General features: G+C 55.6%; 2 protein-coding genes and 1 pseudogene across 8 annotated transcripts; 1 reads left to right on the forward strand and 2 right to left on the reverse strand.

Moving 5' to 3' along the window:
* Window positions 1-334: 334 nt before the first annotated feature.
* LOC128851203 (zinc finger protein 79-like) lies at window positions 335-1,291 on the reverse strand. Its single transcript, XM_054058467.1, has one exon. It carries the CDS (start codon window positions 1,289-1,291, stop codon window positions 335-337), a length of 957 nt encoding a protein of 318 aa, XP_053914442.1.
* A 626-nt stretch (window positions 1,292-1,917) lies between these two features.
* LOC128851200 (gastrula zinc finger protein XlCGF52.1-like) lies at window positions 1,918-19,475 on the reverse strand. 7 transcript variants are annotated; one of them, XM_054058462.1, is made up of 4 exons: window positions 19,166-19,461; window positions 8,305-8,602; window positions 7,251-7,377; window positions 1,918-6,570 (listed from the first exon to the last, which is right to left on the reverse strand). In XM_054058462.1, the coding sequence occupies exons 3-4, from the start codon at window positions 7,375-7,377 to the stop codon at window positions 5,654-5,656; spliced, it is 1,044 nt and encodes a 347-aa protein (XP_053914437.1). In that variant the 5' UTR covers window positions 8,305-8,602; window positions 19,166-19,461; the 3' UTR covers window positions 1,918-5,653. The 7 variants fall into 7 exon arrangements, 5 of the variants coding, with proteins under 5 accessions (XP_053914437.1, XP_053914435.1, XP_053914438.1 ...); XM_054058460.1 differs by having other exon boundaries at window positions 8,305-8,605; XM_054058463.1 differs by lacking the exon at window positions 19,166-19,461 and adding an exon at window positions 9,084-9,578.
* LOC128851215 (zinc finger protein 271-like) overlaps window positions 9,602-20,874 on the forward strand; it is a 31,801-nt pseudogene continuing 20,528 nt past the window's right edge.

The raw sequence follows: 20,874 nt of genomic DNA on the forward strand, positions 1-20,874 counted from the left end.
AGCAACTGCAGCAGCAGCTCCTCTCCAGGCAGGACGCTGGGGGAACTGCACTGCCCAGCATCTCAATCGGAAGGGCCCCAGTTTCCCAGCACCCCAGCCCCTCTCCCCAGTGCTGTCTGCCCACCTGCTCCCCCCGCCATGCCCCAGGCTCCCTGAGACTCCAAGGCCATCTCTCCATCGCCGGTGGTGGAGAAGACACGGCCACCACTCACTCCACTCAAGGGTTGTTGTTGCTTGCATGCTCCGGGTTAGTTCATCCTCTTTCTCTTTCATGTCTTCAGCTCAGGGCTGTTTCACAGGCTCCCTCAGTTCCTGCAGCTGCAGCTCCTCACTTTCATTGTCTTTTCCTTCTGGTGTGCTGGTACAAGATGAGGTAGCATTTCTGGCTGAAGCTCTTCCCGCGTGTCTGGCAGGTGAAGGGCTTCTCGCCCCTGTGGATGCACTGATGTTTGGTCAGGGAGACCCTGTGGCTGAAGCTCTTATCACAGTCGGTGCAGGTGAAGGGGCACTCGCCCACATGGCTCTGCACGTGGATGGCCAGCAAACTCTGGCTCCTGAAGCTCTTCTTGCACTTGGGACACCTTAGGGGCATCTTTTTCAGCAGCTGGGGGGCCTGCAAGGGGTGGAGCTGAGGGTGCCCCCAGGCTCCCACTGACCTGGCTGAGGGATGAACTCCAGCAACTTGTGCTGGTGGAAGAAGCCACCGCTGCCACAAACCTTTGGAGCCTCCCCGGCACAGGGCTGCAGTGCCTCCTCCGCACCCCGGGGCAGTTGGCACACAGGGTGTCTCTCCTCGCCTCCAGATTGCAGATGATCTCAGGCTTGACGGTGGCCTACCCTGTCCGGGGCACAGAGAGAAGCACCCACTGCCACACTGCCTGGATGGCAGCAGCAGCTCCAGCACCCACAGTCCCAGCACCTGCAGTCCTGGTGGCCCTGGCCCAAACACCCCCAGCCCCAACATCCCTAGTCCCAGCACTCCCAGGATCTCCAGCCCCAGCAGCCACAGCCCCAGCACCCCCAACCCAAACATCCCCAGCCCTGGCAGCCCCAGCCCAAACACTCCCTGCCTCAGCACCCCAGGCTGAAACACCCCCAGCCACAACATCCCTAGTCCCAGGAACCCCAGGATCTCCAGCCCCAGCACCCCCAACCCAAACATCCCCAGCCCTGCCAGCCCCACCCAAACACCCCCTGCCTCAGCACCCCAGGCTGAAACAGCCCCAGCACCCGCAGCCCAGATTGGATGGCAAGGGATTAATATCCCCTGATCCTGGGCACCTCCATCCATTGCGTGCCTGGCACCTTGGCCATCCTGGCATCAGCGAAGCACCAGGGTACAATCGGCCAAAGAACTCCACAGCTCCCACTCAGAGCACATATCGCTCATGCCTCACCTGCACTAAAGGTCATCCGAGTCTCACTTCTAGAGGAAAACAAGGCTCATTATCCCTAAAAGGACAATGATCAGTACAACATGTTCTAATGCTAAAGCGGCAACATAACAGCCAAACAATTACGCACAGAGATGTGTCTTTTGTCTTTTCCTCTGGAATATTTTCTTCCACCTCACTGCCTTTGAACAGCCCCACACTGCCTTAGAGATTGGAGCAGTGTCATTGTGACACAAGCACCAACGCATCCACACCAGGGAGCATCCCTTCACCTGAAGAGACTGCGGCAAGAGCTTCAGGCAGAAACCACACCTGATCAAGCACCAGCTCATCCACAGTGATGAGAAGCCCTTCACCTGTGTCTGCTGTGGCAACACCTTCAGCCAGAAGGGACCCCTGATCACCCATCAGTGCATCCACTCTGCTGAATGCTTCCTTTGCCTCTGCTGAGTGTGGGAAGACCTTCAGCCATAAGGTCTCTCTGATTACCCACCAGTGCATCCACATGGGTGAGCGCCTCTTTGCCTGTTCCAACTGTGGCAAGAGCTTCAGCCAGAAGGAACACCTGATCCAGCACCAGCACAGCCACACCGGCGAGAAACCCTACAAGTGTGACGAGTGTGACAAGACCTACAGCCAGAAGTGTGACCTAAAGAGACACCAGCGGGTGCATGAGGGCCCCAAGACAGTGCCAGAGGGTGGCCAGCAGGAGGAGGGGTGTCTGTCCCTGTGGGGGGGGAGGACAGAGGCCTTCCAGTGAGGCAGCTGCAAGAAATGATTTTGGGATGAGGAGAGCATGCTGGCCCACCAGTGAACCCCCAGCACCCCTAGCCTGCAGCCGCCTCCACAACCTGTCACCCCCAAACCTGCCACTGAGGGTCCTGCAGGGCACCGGGGACTCTGCTGCAGGGGTGGCTGCAGGGGGACACTCGGAGCCCCGACCTCTGGCTCCTCCAGAGCAGCTGCACATGAGCTGGGAGCGAGTGGCGACCATGGCTCCGTCCAACACTGCCTACGGCTCGGGCTGCTGCCAGAGAAGCATCGTCACCGGCACGGTGTGGATCCTCCTGAGATGGGGACCCTATTGCCTAAAGAGATAAAGCTGTGACAGCAGCCGAGGGCCTCCGTCCCACTCCAGGGGTCCCTCAGCTCATTTGAGCCTTAGACCCCCACCAAACCCTCTTTCCTACAAGATGAAGCTGTTCAAGTCAAACCCTTCCCTTTTGCAGTCACAGGGACTTTGGGGTTTGCCCCAAGACTTGGCTGGTTGCAAAATGCATTTTCTTCTGCCTGTGTCCTCTTGGTTGCAACAATGATTGAGTGTGGTTAAAAGCCCTTGTGGGACACAGACTGGGAACAGCTGGAGTGTGTTCTGACTTAGCTCAAAGGGGCTGATCTGCTATCAGCCCATGAGAGCATCTCCAGGTGGGATCAGGCAGGGCAGGTGCCGTTAGAGAATCAGTAGCATAGAGCAACCATGGGGTAAAGCTGTCCATCCGAATTGAATACCCGAGGAAGGAAAGGGTTAAAATGGGGAAAAGAATTTACAAAGCATGCACATTTCAGAGTAATTGAAATTAAACATTGGCTGGATCCTCCTGAGCTGCTCCCTGGGGATGCCCTGAGCAGTTGGCATCACACACGTCATTCAAGGCCTTCGTCATCGTCGCCCCTTCCAGGCCGTGCTGGGCCCCGCAGTGCTTTTGTCAATGGAGAGATAGAGTGATGCACTTCACTCTTAAGAGGGAAACAGCAATCTGTTGATTGATTTAAAACAGAGATTTAACAAAGCTTGATAATAGATGTGACAGTGACTTAGAAGGTTTGCTCTTAGGGTAGACTTAGTTTTTTTACTGTGCCGTTATGTCTAAAGGACTACATACGCACAACACCTCCTTTACACCTCGGAGCTAAAGTCGCAGTTTCAGAGCACCTATTCCCAGTTCACCCACTGAGGTTCTGTTGCAGCAAGGATTCTCTCAGCCTCGAGGAGAAACCTCAAGAGGTGTCGTTTTCCCCGGGAGATCCCGCTGTGCTCCCGCTGTTGTTTCAGGAGAGCTCGAAGGGCACTGGGTCCGCTCACTTTTGGTAGAGTAAGGCAATTGACTCACAATCATATTCTACACCCCAAGCTGGGGGCCAGTTTCTTCCCGGTTTGGCCAGAGCCGGACCCAGGTGGGTGCATTGCCATCGTTCGGCCCTTGGCTGTTGTGTTGTGATCTGTCTCCCCCAAAGTCACTGGGATGTGGATGAAGCCGTCGCCAACCACCTCGATCCCCACTGGTGGTTATGGCTCCATCTGGATTTGCGGGAGAAGGTCAGTCTGGGGGTGGCAGGAGCACCCCATCACAGAAGGTGACACGGCTGACAGTGCAGCTGAAGGGCCTCTGCGCCGATGCACACGGCACAGGCAGCAGACAGGAGGAGCTGGAAGGCGTTGTGCAGCAGGAGAGCTATGACTTAGTGCCATCACGGAGACGTGGTGGGGTGACTCCCACGGCCAGAGGGCTGCAACGATGCCTACAAACTCTTCATCGGAGACGGCAGGGAGGAAGAGGTGCTGGGGTGGCCCTGTGTGTTAGGGAGTGTTTGGCTTCTCTGGAGCTCCGTGATGTGATGCTGGGTTGGAGGTTTGTGGCAAAGACTCAGGGGAAGGCCAGTGAGGCAGATGTCGTGGTGGGAGTCTGTTCCAGACCACCCGGCCAGGATGAAGGGGCAGAGGAGTTATTCTAGAAGCAGCTGGGAGGAGCCTCGCCATCACCAGCCCTCATCCTCATGGGGGACTTCAGTCCACGGGATGTCTGCTGGAAACACAAAGCAGCAGAGAGGAACCAGTCTAGGAGGTTCCTGGAGTGGGTGGAAGAGAACTTGCTGACACAGCTGGCGAGTGACCCGATGGGGCAAGGTGCCCGCTGGACCTGTGGTTTGTGAACAGGGAAGGCCCTGAGGGAGCTGTGCCGGCTGGAGGACGCCTGGGGCACAGCGATCACAAGAGGATAGAGTTGTCAGTTCTTCAGAATTCAAGTGAAGTTAATTAAGCTCCCTCTAAATCCCCCTTAATGGTCAGTAAGATTCCCGAGCCTTGCCTACATGTGAACAAGTCAGGTTTATTATAACAATTCTATTTTAATGACTCGTGACTCAATAAGGGTTCGGTGGTGTCTGGGGAGAAGATGGTGTTTGGGAACATACATTGAAAATCAAATACCCGAGCCCGGATCAGAGCGATGTGCAGGTGAGGAATATGTAGTTAGGGGTCAAGTAGAGAGAGATGCTAAGAATTAGCTTGTTGTTAAGATCTATATTCAGCGTGCCTAACGCTAAGGTCTTACCCCAATGGCATCCCAACAGGGGGAGGGGAGATGGGGTCCAACCCATCAGCTGATCCCAAAAGTTTCAACGTTTTCCGCCTAAAACTTTCCCCTTTGTTTTCATTTTCATAATCACACTTTTGGGGAAGGGTTTTAGGTGGATCGAGAGTGACTGAAGGCACAACGTCAAACCCTGCCGATTGCTGGAGGAAAAGTTCTCCCTTCACATGCCAAAACCTGACCGCAGGCGCAGTAGGAGTGGTTATGGGAGTGCTTTGCCTCAGAGCCGGGGAGGAGGCGGGCAGCCTTCTGTATGGAGCTGTGCTTTAGTATTACAATGCTATTGCTGTGATGGTGTAAAGCGAACAGGTCAGCTGGAGGGCAGGAGTGTCAGAGCAGTGACTGCAATTTGTCTTCTTGGAAGTAACGGGCCGTTGTCCTTGGGTACCAGGCTCCTTGCTGATAGCGGGGGCTGGACACGGCTGTCCCCAACTGTCCTGGCACCCACATCACAGGGCAAGATGTCCTCGATGCATTCCATTCCGATGCAAACTGTGCTGCACCTCTGCATGTTACACCTTCACTGATTGCTTTCTAAGGAAAACTGCCTTGTACTCAGCCTGTGAGGGGAGGGAGGATTCATAAAACTTCAGGGTTCCCTTTTTTCCTCATATTTAGTTTATTCCCACAGATTGTTCCCCACAGCCACCCCTGCAGCAGAGCCCCCAGTGCCCTGCAGGACCCTCAGCAGCAGTTTCGGGGGACACAGGAGTGGAGGTGTCAGCAGACGGAGGGTGCTGTGGATGCGCTGGTGAGCCAGCATGGTCCCCTTGGACCAAAACCGCTTCTTGCAGCCGCCTCCTGGGAAGGACTTGGCCTCCATCTGCTCCCCTACAGGGAAGGACATGCACCTTCCCACCTGTCACCCTCTGGCACCACCCGCAGGGATCAATGCACCCGCTGGTGTCTCTTCAGGTCAGACTTCTGCCTGAAAGTCTTGTTGCACACCTCACAGTTGTGCGGCTTCTCACCACTGTGGATGCGTTGGTGGACTATGAGCGCGCTATTCTCTCTGAAGCTCTTGTTGCACTCGGTGCAGGTGAACGGGCGCTCACCTGTGTGGATGCGGTGGTGTCTGATGAGGTTGTTCTTCTGGGTGAAGCTCTTGCCACACTCCATGCAGATGAAGGGGCGCTCACCAGTGTGGATGCGCTGGTGTTTGGTCCGGTTACTCTTGTCTTTGAAGCTCTTGCCACAGCTGGTACAGGAGAAGGGACGCTCATTTGTGTGGATGCGCTGGTGCTTGGTCAGGTGTTGCTTCCAGCTGAAGCTCTTGCCACACTCCATGCAGATGAAGGGGCGCTCACCAGTGTGGGTGTGCTGGTGGATGATCAGCAGTTGCTTCAGTCGGAAGCTCTTTCCACAGTCAGCACAGTGAAATGGGCGCTCGCCTGTGTGGATGCGCTGGTGTCTGATGAGGTCGATCTTCCAGCTGAAGCTCTTACTGCAGTCGGTGCAGGTGAAGGGGCGCTCACCCGTGTGGATCTGCTTGTGGGCGGCACTCCGGCTCCTGAAGCTCTTATTGCTTTCAGGGCATGTGAGGGGGGTCTTCTCCAGTGGCTGGGGGGCCAGGCCAAGAGGAGGGTGAGGGTGCTCTTCTGGGCCTTCCGAGCTCCTGCTTGGTTCATCTTGGGAAGAGACCCCCAAACCCCTGCTGGAGGAACTCCACACAGCTACAATGGATGCCTGGGACCCGCCTGGCACAGGGCTGCGGTGCCTCTTCTGTGCCCCGGGAGGGTCTGGCACATACGGCGTCTCTCCTCGCTCCAGCCTGCAGATGATCTCAGGCTTGATGGCAGCGCAACCTGTCCAGGGCACAGAGAGAAGCACCTTCAGCCGCGCTGCCGGGATGGCAGTGCTGGCCCAGCACCCCCATCCCCGGCACCCCCACCCGTGGCATCCATCCTGCTTCCCGCAGAGCCGCTCGATGCCCCAAGCCAGGCAGGGTTGCAGAGGCCTTTGGCCAATGATCGCAATGCCGGGTTTTAACTGTTGCTCAGCCCCGAAAGGCTGAGGCACTGGCACTGGGTCAGCCTCAGAGGTCCTTTCCCACTGGCAAGGTCTGTTCCAGCCCAGGTGCTGTGGAGCCCAGCCCGGCAGAGCCGTAGAGAGTCCTCACCCAGCACCCCCATCCCCCGCACCTCCATCCCCTGCACCCTCATCCCCTGCATCCCCATCCCCGGCACCCCCAGCCCCAGCACCTCCATCCCCTGCATCCCCATCCCCGCACCCCCATCCCCGGCACCCCCATCCCCTGCATCCCCATCCCCGCACCCTCATCCCCGGCACCCCCATCCCCGGCACCCCCATCCCCGCACCCCCAATTTCGCACCCCCATCCCCTGCACTCCCATCCCCGGCACCCCCATCCCCGACACCGCCATCCCCGGCACCCCCATCCCTGACACCCCCATCCCCGGCACCCCCATCCCGGCACCCCCATCCCCGCACCCCCATCCCCGGCACCCCCATCCCCGGCATCTCACCCAGCGAGGCGAGCATTCCGTAGGTGTCCAGCATCACCTCCCGGTAGAGCCGCCGCTGCCAGCCCGCCAGCTCTGCCCACTCCTGGCGGGAGAAGCAGACGGCCACCTCCTCGAACGGCCCCGCCATCTGCAGCCCGAAGCACGCCCGGCTCAGCTCGCCCCGCCGCTCCTTGCCCGGTCCCCTCTGCCCCGGCGGCTCCAGCCCGAGGGCAGCGCCGGCAGAGCTCGCAGCAGCCCGGGCGGGGCAGGGGGAGGGCAGAGGGGCGGCACGGGGGGGGTCACTCAGCACTTCCCCGCGCGGGGGGGACACCCCACCCACCGCCTGCACCGGGACAGGGGCACAGCCGGTGGCTTCCAGGCAGCTTTCCCGGCTCCTGAGCCTGAGGGACCCCACCCCGCGCCCGAAGCAGCACCCCCAGCGCCTCTCGGGGTCTCCCCTCCAGCCGAACCCCGGCCGCTCCCCACCCGTGCCCGCGGCCACCTTCTCCCCTCCATCCCAGCGCTTCTCCCGCTCGGGACATCGCTCCAGAGATCTTGAAAGCAGAAATCACTTATAACTAACCTATTACATTAACTAAAACATAGAATTCTGACACAAAGCGGTTTTTTCTTAACCAGGCGGTGGCTGTATCTGGTTGGAGCCAGATAACAAGGAGTGGTACAACGGTAAAAGCAGGGACCACCAGCTGGGACAGATAAGGCCTGAAGACAGCCTGGGCTCCCTAAGAGCATACGCAAGGAGGAAAGGTGAAAAGTTCATGGTGAGGAAGACTGCCCACCTTCATCCCCAAAGACCCCATGGACCACTATCATGAGAAAACACGCAAGCGCTAGGAGGACGAGACCTGTGATAATGAGTTCCTGTAATTAATCTTCTTAAGATAATGTGTTCCTGGGACTACTCTTACTAACCCTACCCCCTTCTTGGAAAAGTCAGACTATGTAATGTTAACCCAATGCATATATATAACACAATAAAGATGTACGGGGTTTGATACATGGTGTGCGAACTTGGAGGACTGATCCTCCATGCACTCTGTGCACAGCCGCATACCTGCACCTAACTCTGCGCTCGGTGTCGTTATTCCGAGAGTCAATCTCCACCCGGATCTCCTGCCGGGCTGCCCGCAGAGGGTCTGGGGGCTGCAGTCCCTGCCGGGCTGCGGGGTGGGATCCCTCCTGCCCAGGGAACGCTGAGATCCGCGCCTGCCGGGGATGCAGAGCTTCTCCGGGACAAGGGGACTGGGATGGCAGAGCCCTCCCCGGCTTCTTCCGCAAAGGAGGTGCCGAATTGGGGTCTAACACCGGTGCCGGTGCCAGTTGGGAGGAGAGGGAAGTTTCACCCCCGGACGCTGCTGCGGTAAAAACAGATCAGACGCCATCCCCCCACCCCGATCTTTGCATCCCCCGAGAGGCAGTGAGCGAGCGGCTGGGTGGTGCTTCGTGACCCGCTGGGGCTGAACAGCAACAGCCCCCCTATCCCCACCCCCGTGTCCCCATGTCCCCAGCCCTCTGGCCCTGTCCTCGTGTCTCCAGCCCCCTGGCCAGCTGACCCACCCCATGTACCCCTGTCCCCAGACCCTGTCCCTATGGCCCCTTGTGCCCTCGTCCCTGTGTTGGGGAGCCGAGCGGCTGGAGTGGCTGCAGCAGGCAGCCCCCCCGGCAGGCAGCCCCCCTTGATACTGAAAATGACAGCAAATAAACTCTCGGGGAGACTCATTTTGGAGTTTTGAAAAGCAGCATCCTTCCTCAGGCCTGGGCACCCGAGGGACTGATCTCCATCCATCCCATGCAGCCAGGCAAGAGCTGTTACAGAATAGATTCCCCACTTACATCCATATGTCTATATTTTCCCATAGATCTTATGCGTCTTCTGTAACTTTCCAAGGTCTAATTTTAATGCTGTTATGAAACTTCACAAGAGTCAAAACTCTTGCTGGTTTGGAGCTGGCTCCAGCTCTCTCTCTCTGAGCTTGCCTTTACGATAAGCAGAAAACTCCAAACAGAGGTGATTAGGGAAGAGGAGACATCTGTTCAGCACAGATCGTACTGAACACAAAGCGTTGATATCTCCAAAGGATGAGAAATGTCTGGGAAACAAACTGTCTAAAAGAAAACCCGCTCTCAGAGAAAGAAAGCCTCTCTTGGAGGGTATTCTCTTCTACTTTCTAAAGAAAATTGCTTGTGACTATTTCTTGTGTCTGTAGGGTTAACTTTCATCTAAGGGATTGTATTTTTTGACTGTTAGACACAATGTCCCTCTGAGAGCATGTTTTCTTTCAAAGAGTGTTTTTCCAGACTCTCTGCATTCCTTGGAGATGATAACGCCTTATGTTCAGTACGATCTGTGCTGAGCAGATGTCTCCTCTTCTGGAATCACCTCTGTTTGCAGTGTTCCCCTATCTCCAGCCCAAGGTCAGGCAGAGAGTTGGCTCCAAAGCTCCAGATTACAGATGCATTGAAGTGGGAAAGGTTTGCTTTCTAAAGCGCCAAAGTGAGCCTTAGAGGGAGTTTATTTGCCGGCATTTTGGGAATCACAGGAGAGGGTTCTTCTCTCTGTGCCCCGGACACACTGGGCCGCTGTCAAGCACGAGATCATCTGCAATCTGGAGCGAGGAGAAACGCCGAGTGCGTGCCAGACATCCCCCCCAGGGTGCAGTGGAGGCACCGCAGCCCTGTGCCAGGTGGGTCCCAGGGGCCCGTGGGAGGGATGTTGGATTCCAGCAGCAGTGTTTTGGGGGGCTCATCCTCTAGCGAGCTGAGCAGGAGCCAGGAGGGTCCTGCAGGGCACCCTCACTTTCACCCCATACCGGCTCTCCAGCCACTGGAGAAGAGCCCTCCAACCTGCCCCAAGTGCTACAAGAGCTTCAGGAGCCCGAGTGTGCTCATCATCCATGAGCGGAGCCACACGGGCGAGTGCCCCTTCACCTGCACCGACTGCGGCAAGAGCTTCAGCCAGAAGAGCTCCCTGGTCAGGCACCAGCGCATCCACACGGGTGAGCGCCCCTTCACCTGTGCTGACTGCGGCAAGAGCTTCAGCCAGAAGAGCAGCCTGAGCAAGCACCAGCCCGTCCACACTGGCGAGCGCCCCTTTGCCTGCAGCCACTGTAACCACTGCTTCAGCCAGAAGCAACACCTGGTCACCCACCAACGCATCCACACTGGAGAGCGTGCCTTTGCCTGCACCAGCTGTGGCGAGACCTTCACCCAGAAGAGCTCTCTCATCAAGCACCAGCGCATCCACACCAGTGCATCCGGCTTTGCCTGTGCCGAGTGCAGCAAGAGCTTCAGCCACAAGGGCAACCTCCTCAGACACCAGCACATCCACACAGGCAACCGCCCCTTCGCCTGTGCTGACTGCAACAAGAGCTTCAGTGAGAAGGGCGCCCTGATCAGACACCAGCACATCCACAGCAGAGAGCGCCCCTTTGCCTGCACTGACTGCAACAAGAGCTTCAGAGAGAAGGGCAACCTCATCAGACACCAGCACACCCACAGGAGTGAGCGCCCCTTTGCCTGTACCGACTGCAACAAGAGCTTCAGCTGGAAGGGTGCCCTGACCATTCACCAACACATCCACACCAGTGAGCACCTCTTTGCCTGTGGCCACTGTGACCTCCGCTTCAGATGGAAGAAATCCTTTGTCACCTACCAGTGCATCCACACTAGCGAGAAGCCCTAGACATGTGGTGAGTGTGACAAGACCTACAGGCAGAAGCAGAACCTGAATAATCAACACTGGGTGCAGTGGGACCTGTGGGCAGCTGTGGGGCGATGACAGGATGGGAGGTGTCCTTCTGAGCACTGAAAAGTGGTGGTGAACTCAGAGGGCCCTGGGGAGAATCATAGAATCACCAGGTTGGAAAGGACCTCTTAACGATTGAGTTCAGTCATTCGTATTGTCCCCAGGCTCTGGGCACGAGATCCACGTGGAGATCTCTGAATCGATGTCCCTGCTGGGAAAAGCAGTGGGGATGGAAGGGGAAGGGTGGACTTTGGGCACGGGTGGCAAATGGCCAGGGTTTGGCTGGGCTAGGGTTAATTTTCCTGGCAGTCCAGAGGGGAGGCACGGAGACAATGAGTGGGCTTTGTCTGGTGTCATCCTCCTGACACTGAAAAAAGAAGAGGATGGGATGGGATGGGATGGGACGGGATGGGATGGGATGGGATAGGATGGGACAGTGTAAGGTTCAGTCAAAGGATCGATTTCTCTCTCGACATTTCCCATCAGGTGCTAAGCCTCAGAAACCACAGATGCAGGCCTTACGATAACAGCCAAAGCTGGTACAGAACAAATGCTTTGTACCTGTCTCCAAGTCTCCCTGCGACTCTTACCTACCTCCGCATCTCCCTGCTATTGTGAAAGATCCACAGAACAAGACAGGAATATTAATGCTGGGACTTTCCACAGACCCACACCCCAACAGAGCACGCGCCAGGACAAGTTCATCCAAGGTTCAAGGTGATGATGACTGTTAGCCTTCATTGGGGACCCCAAGTCGACCCCTGCCACCAGAAGGAGCGCCTGTGCAAGGGGATGAGACCTGCTTCCAAAGCCGAGCACGCCTCGGACACTCCTCTCATAGCACGTGTGTTCTGCCAGGTGGGGACTGGCGTATCTCCACAGGGTTCAGGTGGAGCAAAGGCGGGTCGCAAGGAGGAACCAGGTGTATTATCTTTTACGGCGGCATCCAGCGGCAGGATGGTGAGTGCTGCCATGGGGTGGCCATCAGAGGCGATGGGGCAATTCCCTCAGCCCGGAAAAGCCCAGGAAAACACAGGTGGGAGCAGGGCTGGTGACGCTCGGCTCCTGACACGTGGCAGCGGACGGTCCCACGCTGTGTCTAACGGGAGGGGGCAGGCCCGGCAGCTCCCGTGGGAGATTTAAACCATCCCTTGGGAGCACGGTGACCCGGAGCGCGGCGAAGAGGAGCGTGGCACGTTAGCGTAACGGGGCAGTTCGAGCGAGCAGAGAGGGGCTGGAGGCCGGCCATAAAGGACCGTTGACCATGGTGGCGATGATTAAAACCGCTCCGAATGCTGCAGCAAACAGGATAGATGTTGCCCCCATCTGTCCTGCTCAGAGCCTCAGTGGGTCCGTGCAGCTCCCCAGAGCCTGGGCTGTAGGCAGTGCCCCCTCCCACAGAGCCTGGGCTGTAGGCAGTGCCCCCTCCCACAGAGCCTGGGCTGTAGGCAGTGCCCCCTCCCACAGAGCCTGGGCTGTAGGGAGTGCCCCCTCCCACAGAGCCTGGGCTGTAGGCAGTACCCCCTCCCACAGAGCCTGGGCTGAAGGCAGTGCCCCCTCCCACAGAGCCTGGGCTGTAGGCAGTGCCCCCTCCCACAGAACCTGGGCTGTAGGCAGTGCCCCCTCCCACAGAGCCTGGGCTGTAGGCAGTGCCCCCTCCCACAGAGCCTGAGCTGTAGGGAGTACCCCCTCCCACAGAGCCTGGGCTGTAGCAGTGCCCCCTCCCACAGAGCCTGGGCTGTAGGCAGTGCCCTCTCCCACAGAGCCTGGGCTGTAGGCAGTGCCCCCTCCCACAGAGCCTGAGCTGTAGGGAGTACCCCCTCCCACAGAGCCTGGGCTGTAGCAGTGCCCCCTCCCACAGAGCCTGGGCTGTAGGCAGTGCCCCCTCCCACAGAGCCTGGGCTGTAGGCAGTGCCCCCTCCCACAGAGCCTGGGCTGTAGGCAGTGCCCCCTCCCACAGAGCCTGGGCTGTAGGCAGTGCCCCCTCCCACACCAGCTCGCGTAGGGGAACTACTTTGCGTGGTGGCAGAGCTGAGGGAGGAGGTGAACAGACTAAGGACCATCAGGGAATGTGAGAGGGAGATGGATCGCTGGAGCAGTGCCCTCTCACAAACTCAGCAGGCTGCTGGAGTTGGTGCAGCTGAGCAACTCCCACCTGCAAACTGTAAGGTTGGGGGAACAAGAGATGGGGAATGGCATCGAGTTCCTGTCCGGCGCAGGAAACCTGCTCCCCCTACCCAGACAACAAACCCCCAGAGACCCCTTGAGGAATAAATATGAAGCACTGCAGGTGGAAAACATCCCTAAGGATGAAGAAGATGGCTCCCACAGACTAGAAACATTTCCTAGGCTCAGGCATCCTCCGAAGACCATAAAAACATCCTCAGTAAATAAGAAGAGGAGAGTGATTGTCTAAGGGAATTCCCTTCTAAAAGGAACGGCGGCACCCATCTGCAGACCGGACCCTCTCCACAAGGAGGTCTGCTGCTTACCCAGGACATCAGTAAAGGATGTCACTAGAAAACTTCCTGCCTTGGTGAAAGAGACAGATTACTACCCTCTAGGAGTATTTCAAATAGGCAACGATGACTTACAGTGCAGAAAGCTGAAAGCCATCAAGAGAGACTTCAGGACTCTGGGGAGAATGTTGAAGGGCTCTGGGGCACAGGTGGTGTTTATCTGCATTCCAGTGCTAAGGAATGAGAAGCAGGAGGTCAAAGAGGAACAGTTGATTACTGCCCGGCTCCGAGCCTGGTGTGAGGAGAGAGGCTTTGGGTTCTTTGATCATGGGGTGACCCACCCCCAGGCTTTCTTACCAGGGATGGGACACGCTGGTCTCCAAGGGGGACTAAAGCCCTTACTAAAAATCCAGAGAGGCTCTTAAATAGGGCTTTAAACTCGATGTGAAGGGGGAGGGGGAGGAGACCAGGCTAGTCGGGAGTGAGCCTGGAAGTGGGGCTCCAGTGGCTGAGAGATGGTGTGCTGGAGAGGAGCGCCAGTACATCACCTCAGAGCAAGTGGGGGCGATGCTACCTGGGGGCGGTGAGGATGAAACTGGCACTGTGGAGTGAGTTATTCCAAGGAGCAGTCAGTTGGGAATGAGCTCTCTTCCCTTTATGAGGTCTGAGGGTTCGCCAGCCCAGCTGAAGTGCGTTCACACCAATGCACGCAGCATGGGCAATAAGAAGGAGGAGTTGGAAGCTGTTGCAGGGCAAGGTGACAACGATGTCCTTGCCGTCACGGAAACGTGGTGGGATGACTCTCAGAACTGGAGTGCAGCCATGGGGGGTATAAACTTGCAGAAGGAACAACAGTGACAGGCGATAAGGACAAGGCTGAGGTACTTAATGCCTTCTTTGCCTCAGTCTTTAATAGCAAGGGAAGTTGTTCCCTCTGTGTACAAACCCAGGAGTTAGAGGGGCAGATTGAGGCTCCCGTGATCCAAGAGGAGGCGGTTAGAGACTCGCTTGCCCATCTAGACACCCACAAGTCTATGGGGCCGGGTGGGATCCACCCAAGAGTATTGAAGGAGCTGGCGGATGCCCTTTCCAACCCCCTTTCCATCACCTTCCAGCGGTCCTGGCTGACTGGGGAAGTTCCACTGGACTGGAGGCTGGCTGATGTTGTGCCCATCTACCAGAAGGGTTGCGGGGAGGATCCGGGGAACTCCAGGCCTGTCAGTCTGACCTCAGTGCCGGGGAAAGTCACGGAACAGGTGATCTTGAGTGCTACCATGAAGCACATGCAAGAGAACCGGGTGATCAGGCCCGGTCAACACGGGTTCACAAAAGGCAGATCTTGCCAAACTAACCTGATCACCTTCTATGACAAAGTGACTCGAATACCGGATGAGGGTGTCACAGAGACAGAGTGGGATCCAGAACTGTATTTAAACATTTAGTTTATTACCTATAATGTTACAATTCTAAGTCAAGAATATTAACCTTAAGTCTAACCAATATTAGCATCCTATAAGGATTGTGAGGGACCATATGACCTGTACGGAGATCGGTGTTCGGTGATAAAGTCTTTAGATGTTCTAAAAATGCTCTGGTGTTCGTAGATTGTTGATGTAGGTGGGGGGGTCTCAGACCAGCTGAGAGGGAGCTCCGATTAAGTCTTGCTCCTCTCATTCTCCTATAGTCCATTCTGGAGTGATAACATCTCTGGTGCCAGTCGGCCCATCTCCTTTACTTTGGTCAGAGGCGCCCGATAGTACGGGACACAGTGGATTGCTTAATCCCCACCAACCGTGTAGGAATCCAGAAAATCCAGGGTCATCGATCAGGATGTTTCCATCACAAAAACTCATAGTCTAAATCACCCAAGTACAGCATGTGTAGATTTCTTTTCATAAATCTTATTAATACCTCTGTTTTGAGGATCACCTCTGAGTCTTTGTTCGGAAATCTATGGTGTAAATCTGATAAGGGAGGGGATGACCAGGTGCCAGTTTAGTCATCCTGATAGGCAAACGAGTGGCAGAGACAGAATGGCTCATTCTCCCTGACTCATCCTTGCTGCTGGCTCACCAGCACACTCTAAGCACCCCCAACCTGCAGCCACCTGCAGAGCCCAGTGCCCCCCCACCCCCCCAAACTGCCTTTGAGGGTCCTATGGGGCACTGGAAGCTGCTGCGGGGGTGGCTGTGGGGAGACACCCAGAGCACCGACCTCTGGCTGTTCTTGTCCTGCAACGCGTGAGCTGGGATCAAGTAGTGGCCCTGGACCCCTCCACCACCAGCTACAGCTCGGGCAGCTGCCCAAGAAACTTCTTGACCTGTGCAGCCTGGATCCTCCTGAGCTGCTCCCTGGGGACACTCTGAGCAGCAGGCATTGCGCTTCTCGGTCAAGGGGTTCATCATCGTCGCCCCTTCCCCGCCACGCTGAGCCTCACGTTGCCGGCAGCTGCTGCGGGAGAGCCGTGAGCTCAGGAGTGGCTGCCAGGGCAGGGGAAACACTGGTGAGCTGCTCCACAGCAGCGTGGCGTGTGCCACCACTTGCTGATAGCAGCACCTCGGGCTTGGCATCCCCTTGCTCATCCCTAGAAACCCCTTTCCTTCCCTTTCTTGTTGGGAGATGGTGAGGGGCTGGGATCTGCCCCAGGACTTGTGGATGGATGAGGGTAAAACTCCCAAAGGAGCCAGAGGGATGTGGGGTCATCTCGGAGAGTTGCCACCCGTGCTGTGGCCACCAGCGCTCACTGGAACCATCTGCTCATCTCATCAGCTTTTTACCATGTTGTGCCATTCACCACAGGAGCACAAATTCCCTTGTCCCTTCATTCATTAACAATAGGCTCTGCCAACCGCTCTGCAGCCCGGCAGTGGTCTTTCCTTCTTGTGTGATCACTTGTGCATCTTATAAAATCCTGACTCCTTGTTCCTATTGCCTCATTTTACTCTGTAATGCAACAACTTCCCGGTCTAGAGCTCTAAGATCAGTAACTAACAACATCCCTCTCTCTCCGCTAACTTGCGAGAAGAATCCCGTGCTGCTTTCTATGGCAACCCACGCATGGCTGTTTGAAGTGCCTGCCCTTGCTTCCACCACCCGAAGGCTTCTTTTTTGAGTTTAAGCTTGTCCAGGAGTTCCTCGCTCATCCATGCAGACCTCCTAGTGGTTTTACCTGACCTCCTCTTTGTTGGGATGCATCGCTCCTCAGCCTGGAGGAGTCGATCCTTGAATACGAACCAGTTTTCTTGGGCCCCTCTCCCTTCCAGGGTTTTATCCCATGGAACCTTACCGAGCAGGTCCCTGGAAAGGCCAAAGTCTGCCCTCTTGAAGAACAGGGTAGTGAGTTTGCTACACTCCCTTTTTTCTGCCCTAAGGATCTTGAACCTCACCATTTCATGGTCACCACAGCCAGGCTTCCCTTGAGCTTCACAGCCCTGACCAGCCCTTCCTTGTTGCTGAGATCAAGGTCCAGTACAGCACCTCTTCTCATTGGCCCTTCTGTCACTTAATGAAAGGAGTTGCTATCAACACATTCCAGGAACCTCCTGGATTTATTGTACCCTGACCCTCCAAACAGATATAGGGGTGGTTGAAGTCCCCCATGATGACCAGAGCTTGTGAACATGAGGATGCACCTATCTGTCTGTACAGGGTGTCATCTACTCACTCTTTCTGGTCCAGTGGCCTGCAGCAAACCCTCACTGTAACATCACCTGTCCCTGCCCTCCCTTTAATCTGGACCCGTAAGCTCTTGGTTGGCTCCTCACCCATCCCCAAGTGGAGCTCCATGCGCTCCAGATGGTCATGGACAGGGGGCAACACCCCCTCCTGATCTGCCCTGCCTCCTGGCCTTCCTCAGAGCCTGTATCCCTCCATCCCAACACTCCAACCACGGTGTTCTGAGGAATTAACCCCTATAACCCCCAAATGAGTTATAAAGCAGTAGGTTTATTTCCAGCGCTGAGGTGCGAGGGGTTCTCCTCCTCGCTTGCACACCATATGACTTAACAAACAGCTACTTACAGTGTAAAGACAGGCATAGTTATAAGCGCCTACTACGTATTCACAACCTTTCCCCCCCCCTCCGCAACACCACCTCAGTTTACCTTTAAATTCTTTGTTATTTTCCCACTCAAGGGCAAGTACCACAGGGTCATGTGGCAGCACAATCCCACAGTCCCTTTGGCGCTCTGGATGGTTTCGGTGGTGAAAAACACTTCATTCCACTTTTCCGCTCTCTTTATAAAACAACATCGGTTGCAAAACAGTACTGCGATCCTCTTCTAAGTGATGGAGCCCCTGGCACCCCCCCTGCCAATTCCTTCCAGTGTCTCAGCATGCACCCCAAGGGGCTTGCTTGAGGAAATTCCTTGCTTGGTTTTGCCCCTATCAGACTACCTTCCGACTCTCCCTTTCTCTAACTTCCACACAAACCATTTAAGCACTTACAAACAGGTTGTCCCTAAGTTCTCAGGGACTTCCCACAAGACAACAGCAATTCCCGTCCACAGATTTATAAGCACTCAGGACAATAGAGTCATCCCGACCTAGCTGAATGGCACAATAAAACATTACAACAGACTGAACACCGAAACCCGATCCGTCCCCGCAGCCTGCAGAATTCTGCCCCCTCCCCCCTCCCCCCATCCGTGCAAACCTTTTTGCTTTCACACTTCTAATTTATTCTTTCTCTCACACAAAACACTTAACTCAGATTCCAGGAGGGGGAGGGTTAACTCACACCCAGCAATGAAACTGCTTTAACAGATAAGCCTAAACTCGCATTCCAGGAAGGGAGAAAGGGAGGGGCACTCTCAGCTGCCTCTCCTGGGTTTTTTTTTTTCTCCCTTTATTTTTTCTTTCTTTTTCTATGCTGGGTGTTTTAAAATTTCACCCTTTGCAGCCTTCCATTCCAAAGGTCCGAGGTAAATATACCCATCTGCCGGCTCAATGGACGTTTGGAATTGAAAGGTTTCATAAGTGCATCCCTAGGGTTAACCAAGACAAGCAGGGCTTTTAAACAATTTGCAAGTCTCTCAACAGTTTTGAGCACTTCGTCTGTCTCTGGCCCCTCTGTCTATGCAGGAATGACGTCCCCTGGTAAGCCGTCCCTATCAATTCCGCTCGTACTCTATTACACATCAAACAATTCACAGAGTACGCTTATGACACAAAACACACAACATAGAACAGTGATCCCTCGCTTTGTTCATCTCCGGCTGTTTTGACACAGAACCGCTGATAGGAACTCCTCACTTGCTCTGAGCTTAATTAAGTGTCCCAATTACGCTACCATACACTCCCACACAAGCGCTTGAACTCTAAATAGGCTCTAAATGACGTTAAAATATACCGGTACTGAAGATTTGCAACAGATGTAGAAGATTATAGCTATCCCACGTGGCACTCCTGCTACCTCAGCAAGGAGGACCCAATTCACCATTGTACTATAGCTCCTCACCCCATGCCGAGTGCGTCTTATGGCATCTTGGGACTATATTCTTCCCGGTGCTTTGCTATCTCAGCAGGGAGCACCCCCTTGGGCGCAAACCACCAATTCCCAGGGTCGAGCAGTATAGTTATCTCAGCTCGCGCAGAATGGCTTACAGGCTCTTGATAACCTATCCCACTCCTTCTCTTAGCGTGAGGCGTCCCATACACGACTTGTAGATTCTCCCCCTGTTTCCCCTGCAGGTATTCCCCAAATCACATACCTGGTCCACCAGCTGATGGGCCGTCTCTCCCCCAGCAGCCATCGGGTAGGGATGGGAGATTCTCTGGAGAAGCAGTCCGGGGAGTGCCTTAGGATGTCCCACTCCCAACCGATCCAGCAGCCGGGCAGAGAATGTGTCCCATCTGGGTCGACAAATTGTTCAGCGGAATCAAACCCTGTAGCCCAAAAATGAGTGATAAAACAGGAATATTTACTTCCAGCGCTGTGGTGCAAGAGGGTTCTCCTCCTTCTTTGCTCACCGCATGACTTAACGTGCAGCTACTTATAGTGTAAAGACATGCATAGTTATAAGCGCCTACTACATATTCATAACTTTTCCCCACTTCGTATTATCATTAGTTCTGGAAGGTTCACTCCAGTCTTGCGCCCCCGTAGTGCCTCCTGGTGGTTGTGGGATGAGGTCTCAGGGATGAAGTAAGAAGTCTTACTGCAAGTCCCTGCAAGTGCCCCGAGAGCAGCAAGAGCTTCAGGACCCAGACTGTGCCGGCCAACCACAAGTGGAGACACGCGGGTGGGCGCCAGTACACCTACAGTGACTGTGGCAGGAGCTTCAGGCAGAAGGTGCACCTCATCAACCACCAGCACATCCACACGGGCGAAGGTCCTTTCACCTGCACTGACTGTGGCAAGAGCTTCAGCTACAAGGGCTCTCTGATCACCCACCAGCAAATCCACACTGGTGAGCACCTCTTCAGCTGCACCAATTGCGGCAAGAGCTTCTGCGAGAAGTGCTCCGTGGTCATCCATCACTGCATCCACACTGGTGAGCGTCCCTTTGCCTGCACTGATTGCAGAAAGAATTTTAGATTGAAGTTCTTCCCGATCAATCACCACCGCATCCACACTGGTGAGCGCCCCTTCACCTGCACGGAGTGCAACAAGAGCTTCAGGCAGAAGAGCTCTCTGAGCAGACACCAGCGAGTGGCCTTTCACCTGCACGGAGTGTGGTGAGAGCCTCAGATGGAAGGACTCAGACTGGGGGAAGAATGGCTGGAGAGCTGCATGGAAGAGAAGGACCTGGGGGTGCTGGTTGACAGCCGACTGAACATGAGCCAGCAGTGTGCCCAGGTGGCCAAGAAGGCCAACGGCATCTTGGCTTGTATCAGAAATGGGGTCACCAGCAGGGCCAGGGAGGGGATTCTCCCTCTGTACTCAGCACTGGTGAGACCGCACCTCGAATACTGTGTTCAGTTCTGGACCCCTCACCACAAGAAGGATGTTGAGGCTCTGGAGAGTGTCCAGAGAAGAGCAACAAAGCTGGTGAGGGGCTGGAGAACAAGTCTGACGAGGAGCGGCTGAGAGAGCTGGGGGTGTTCAGCCTGGAGAAGAGGAGGCTGAGGGGAGACCTTATTACTCTCTACAACTACCTGAAAGGAGGTTGTGGAGAGGAGGGAGCTGGGCTCTTCTCCCAAGGGACAGGGGACAGGACAAGAGGGAATGGCCTGAAGCTCCGTCAGGGGAGGTTCAGGTTGGACATCAGAAAAAAATTCTTCACAGTAAGAGTCATTGGGTACTGGAACAGCTGCCCAGGGAGGGGGTCGAGTCACCTTCCCTGGAGGTGTTTAAGGAACGGGTGGATGAAGTGCTGAGGGACATGGTTTAGGGAGTGTTAGGAATGGTTGGACTCGATGATCCAATGGGTCCTTTCCAACCTTGTGATTCTGTGATTCTGTGATTCTGTGACTCTCT

This window comes from Cuculus canorus, chromosome 2, assembly GCF_017976375.1.
Source record: "Cuculus canorus isolate bCucCan1 chromosome 2, bCucCan1.pri, whole genome shotgun sequence".
NCBI classification, from domain to species: domain Eukaryota; kingdom Metazoa; phylum Chordata; class Aves; order Cuculiformes; family Cuculidae; genus Cuculus; species Cuculus canorus.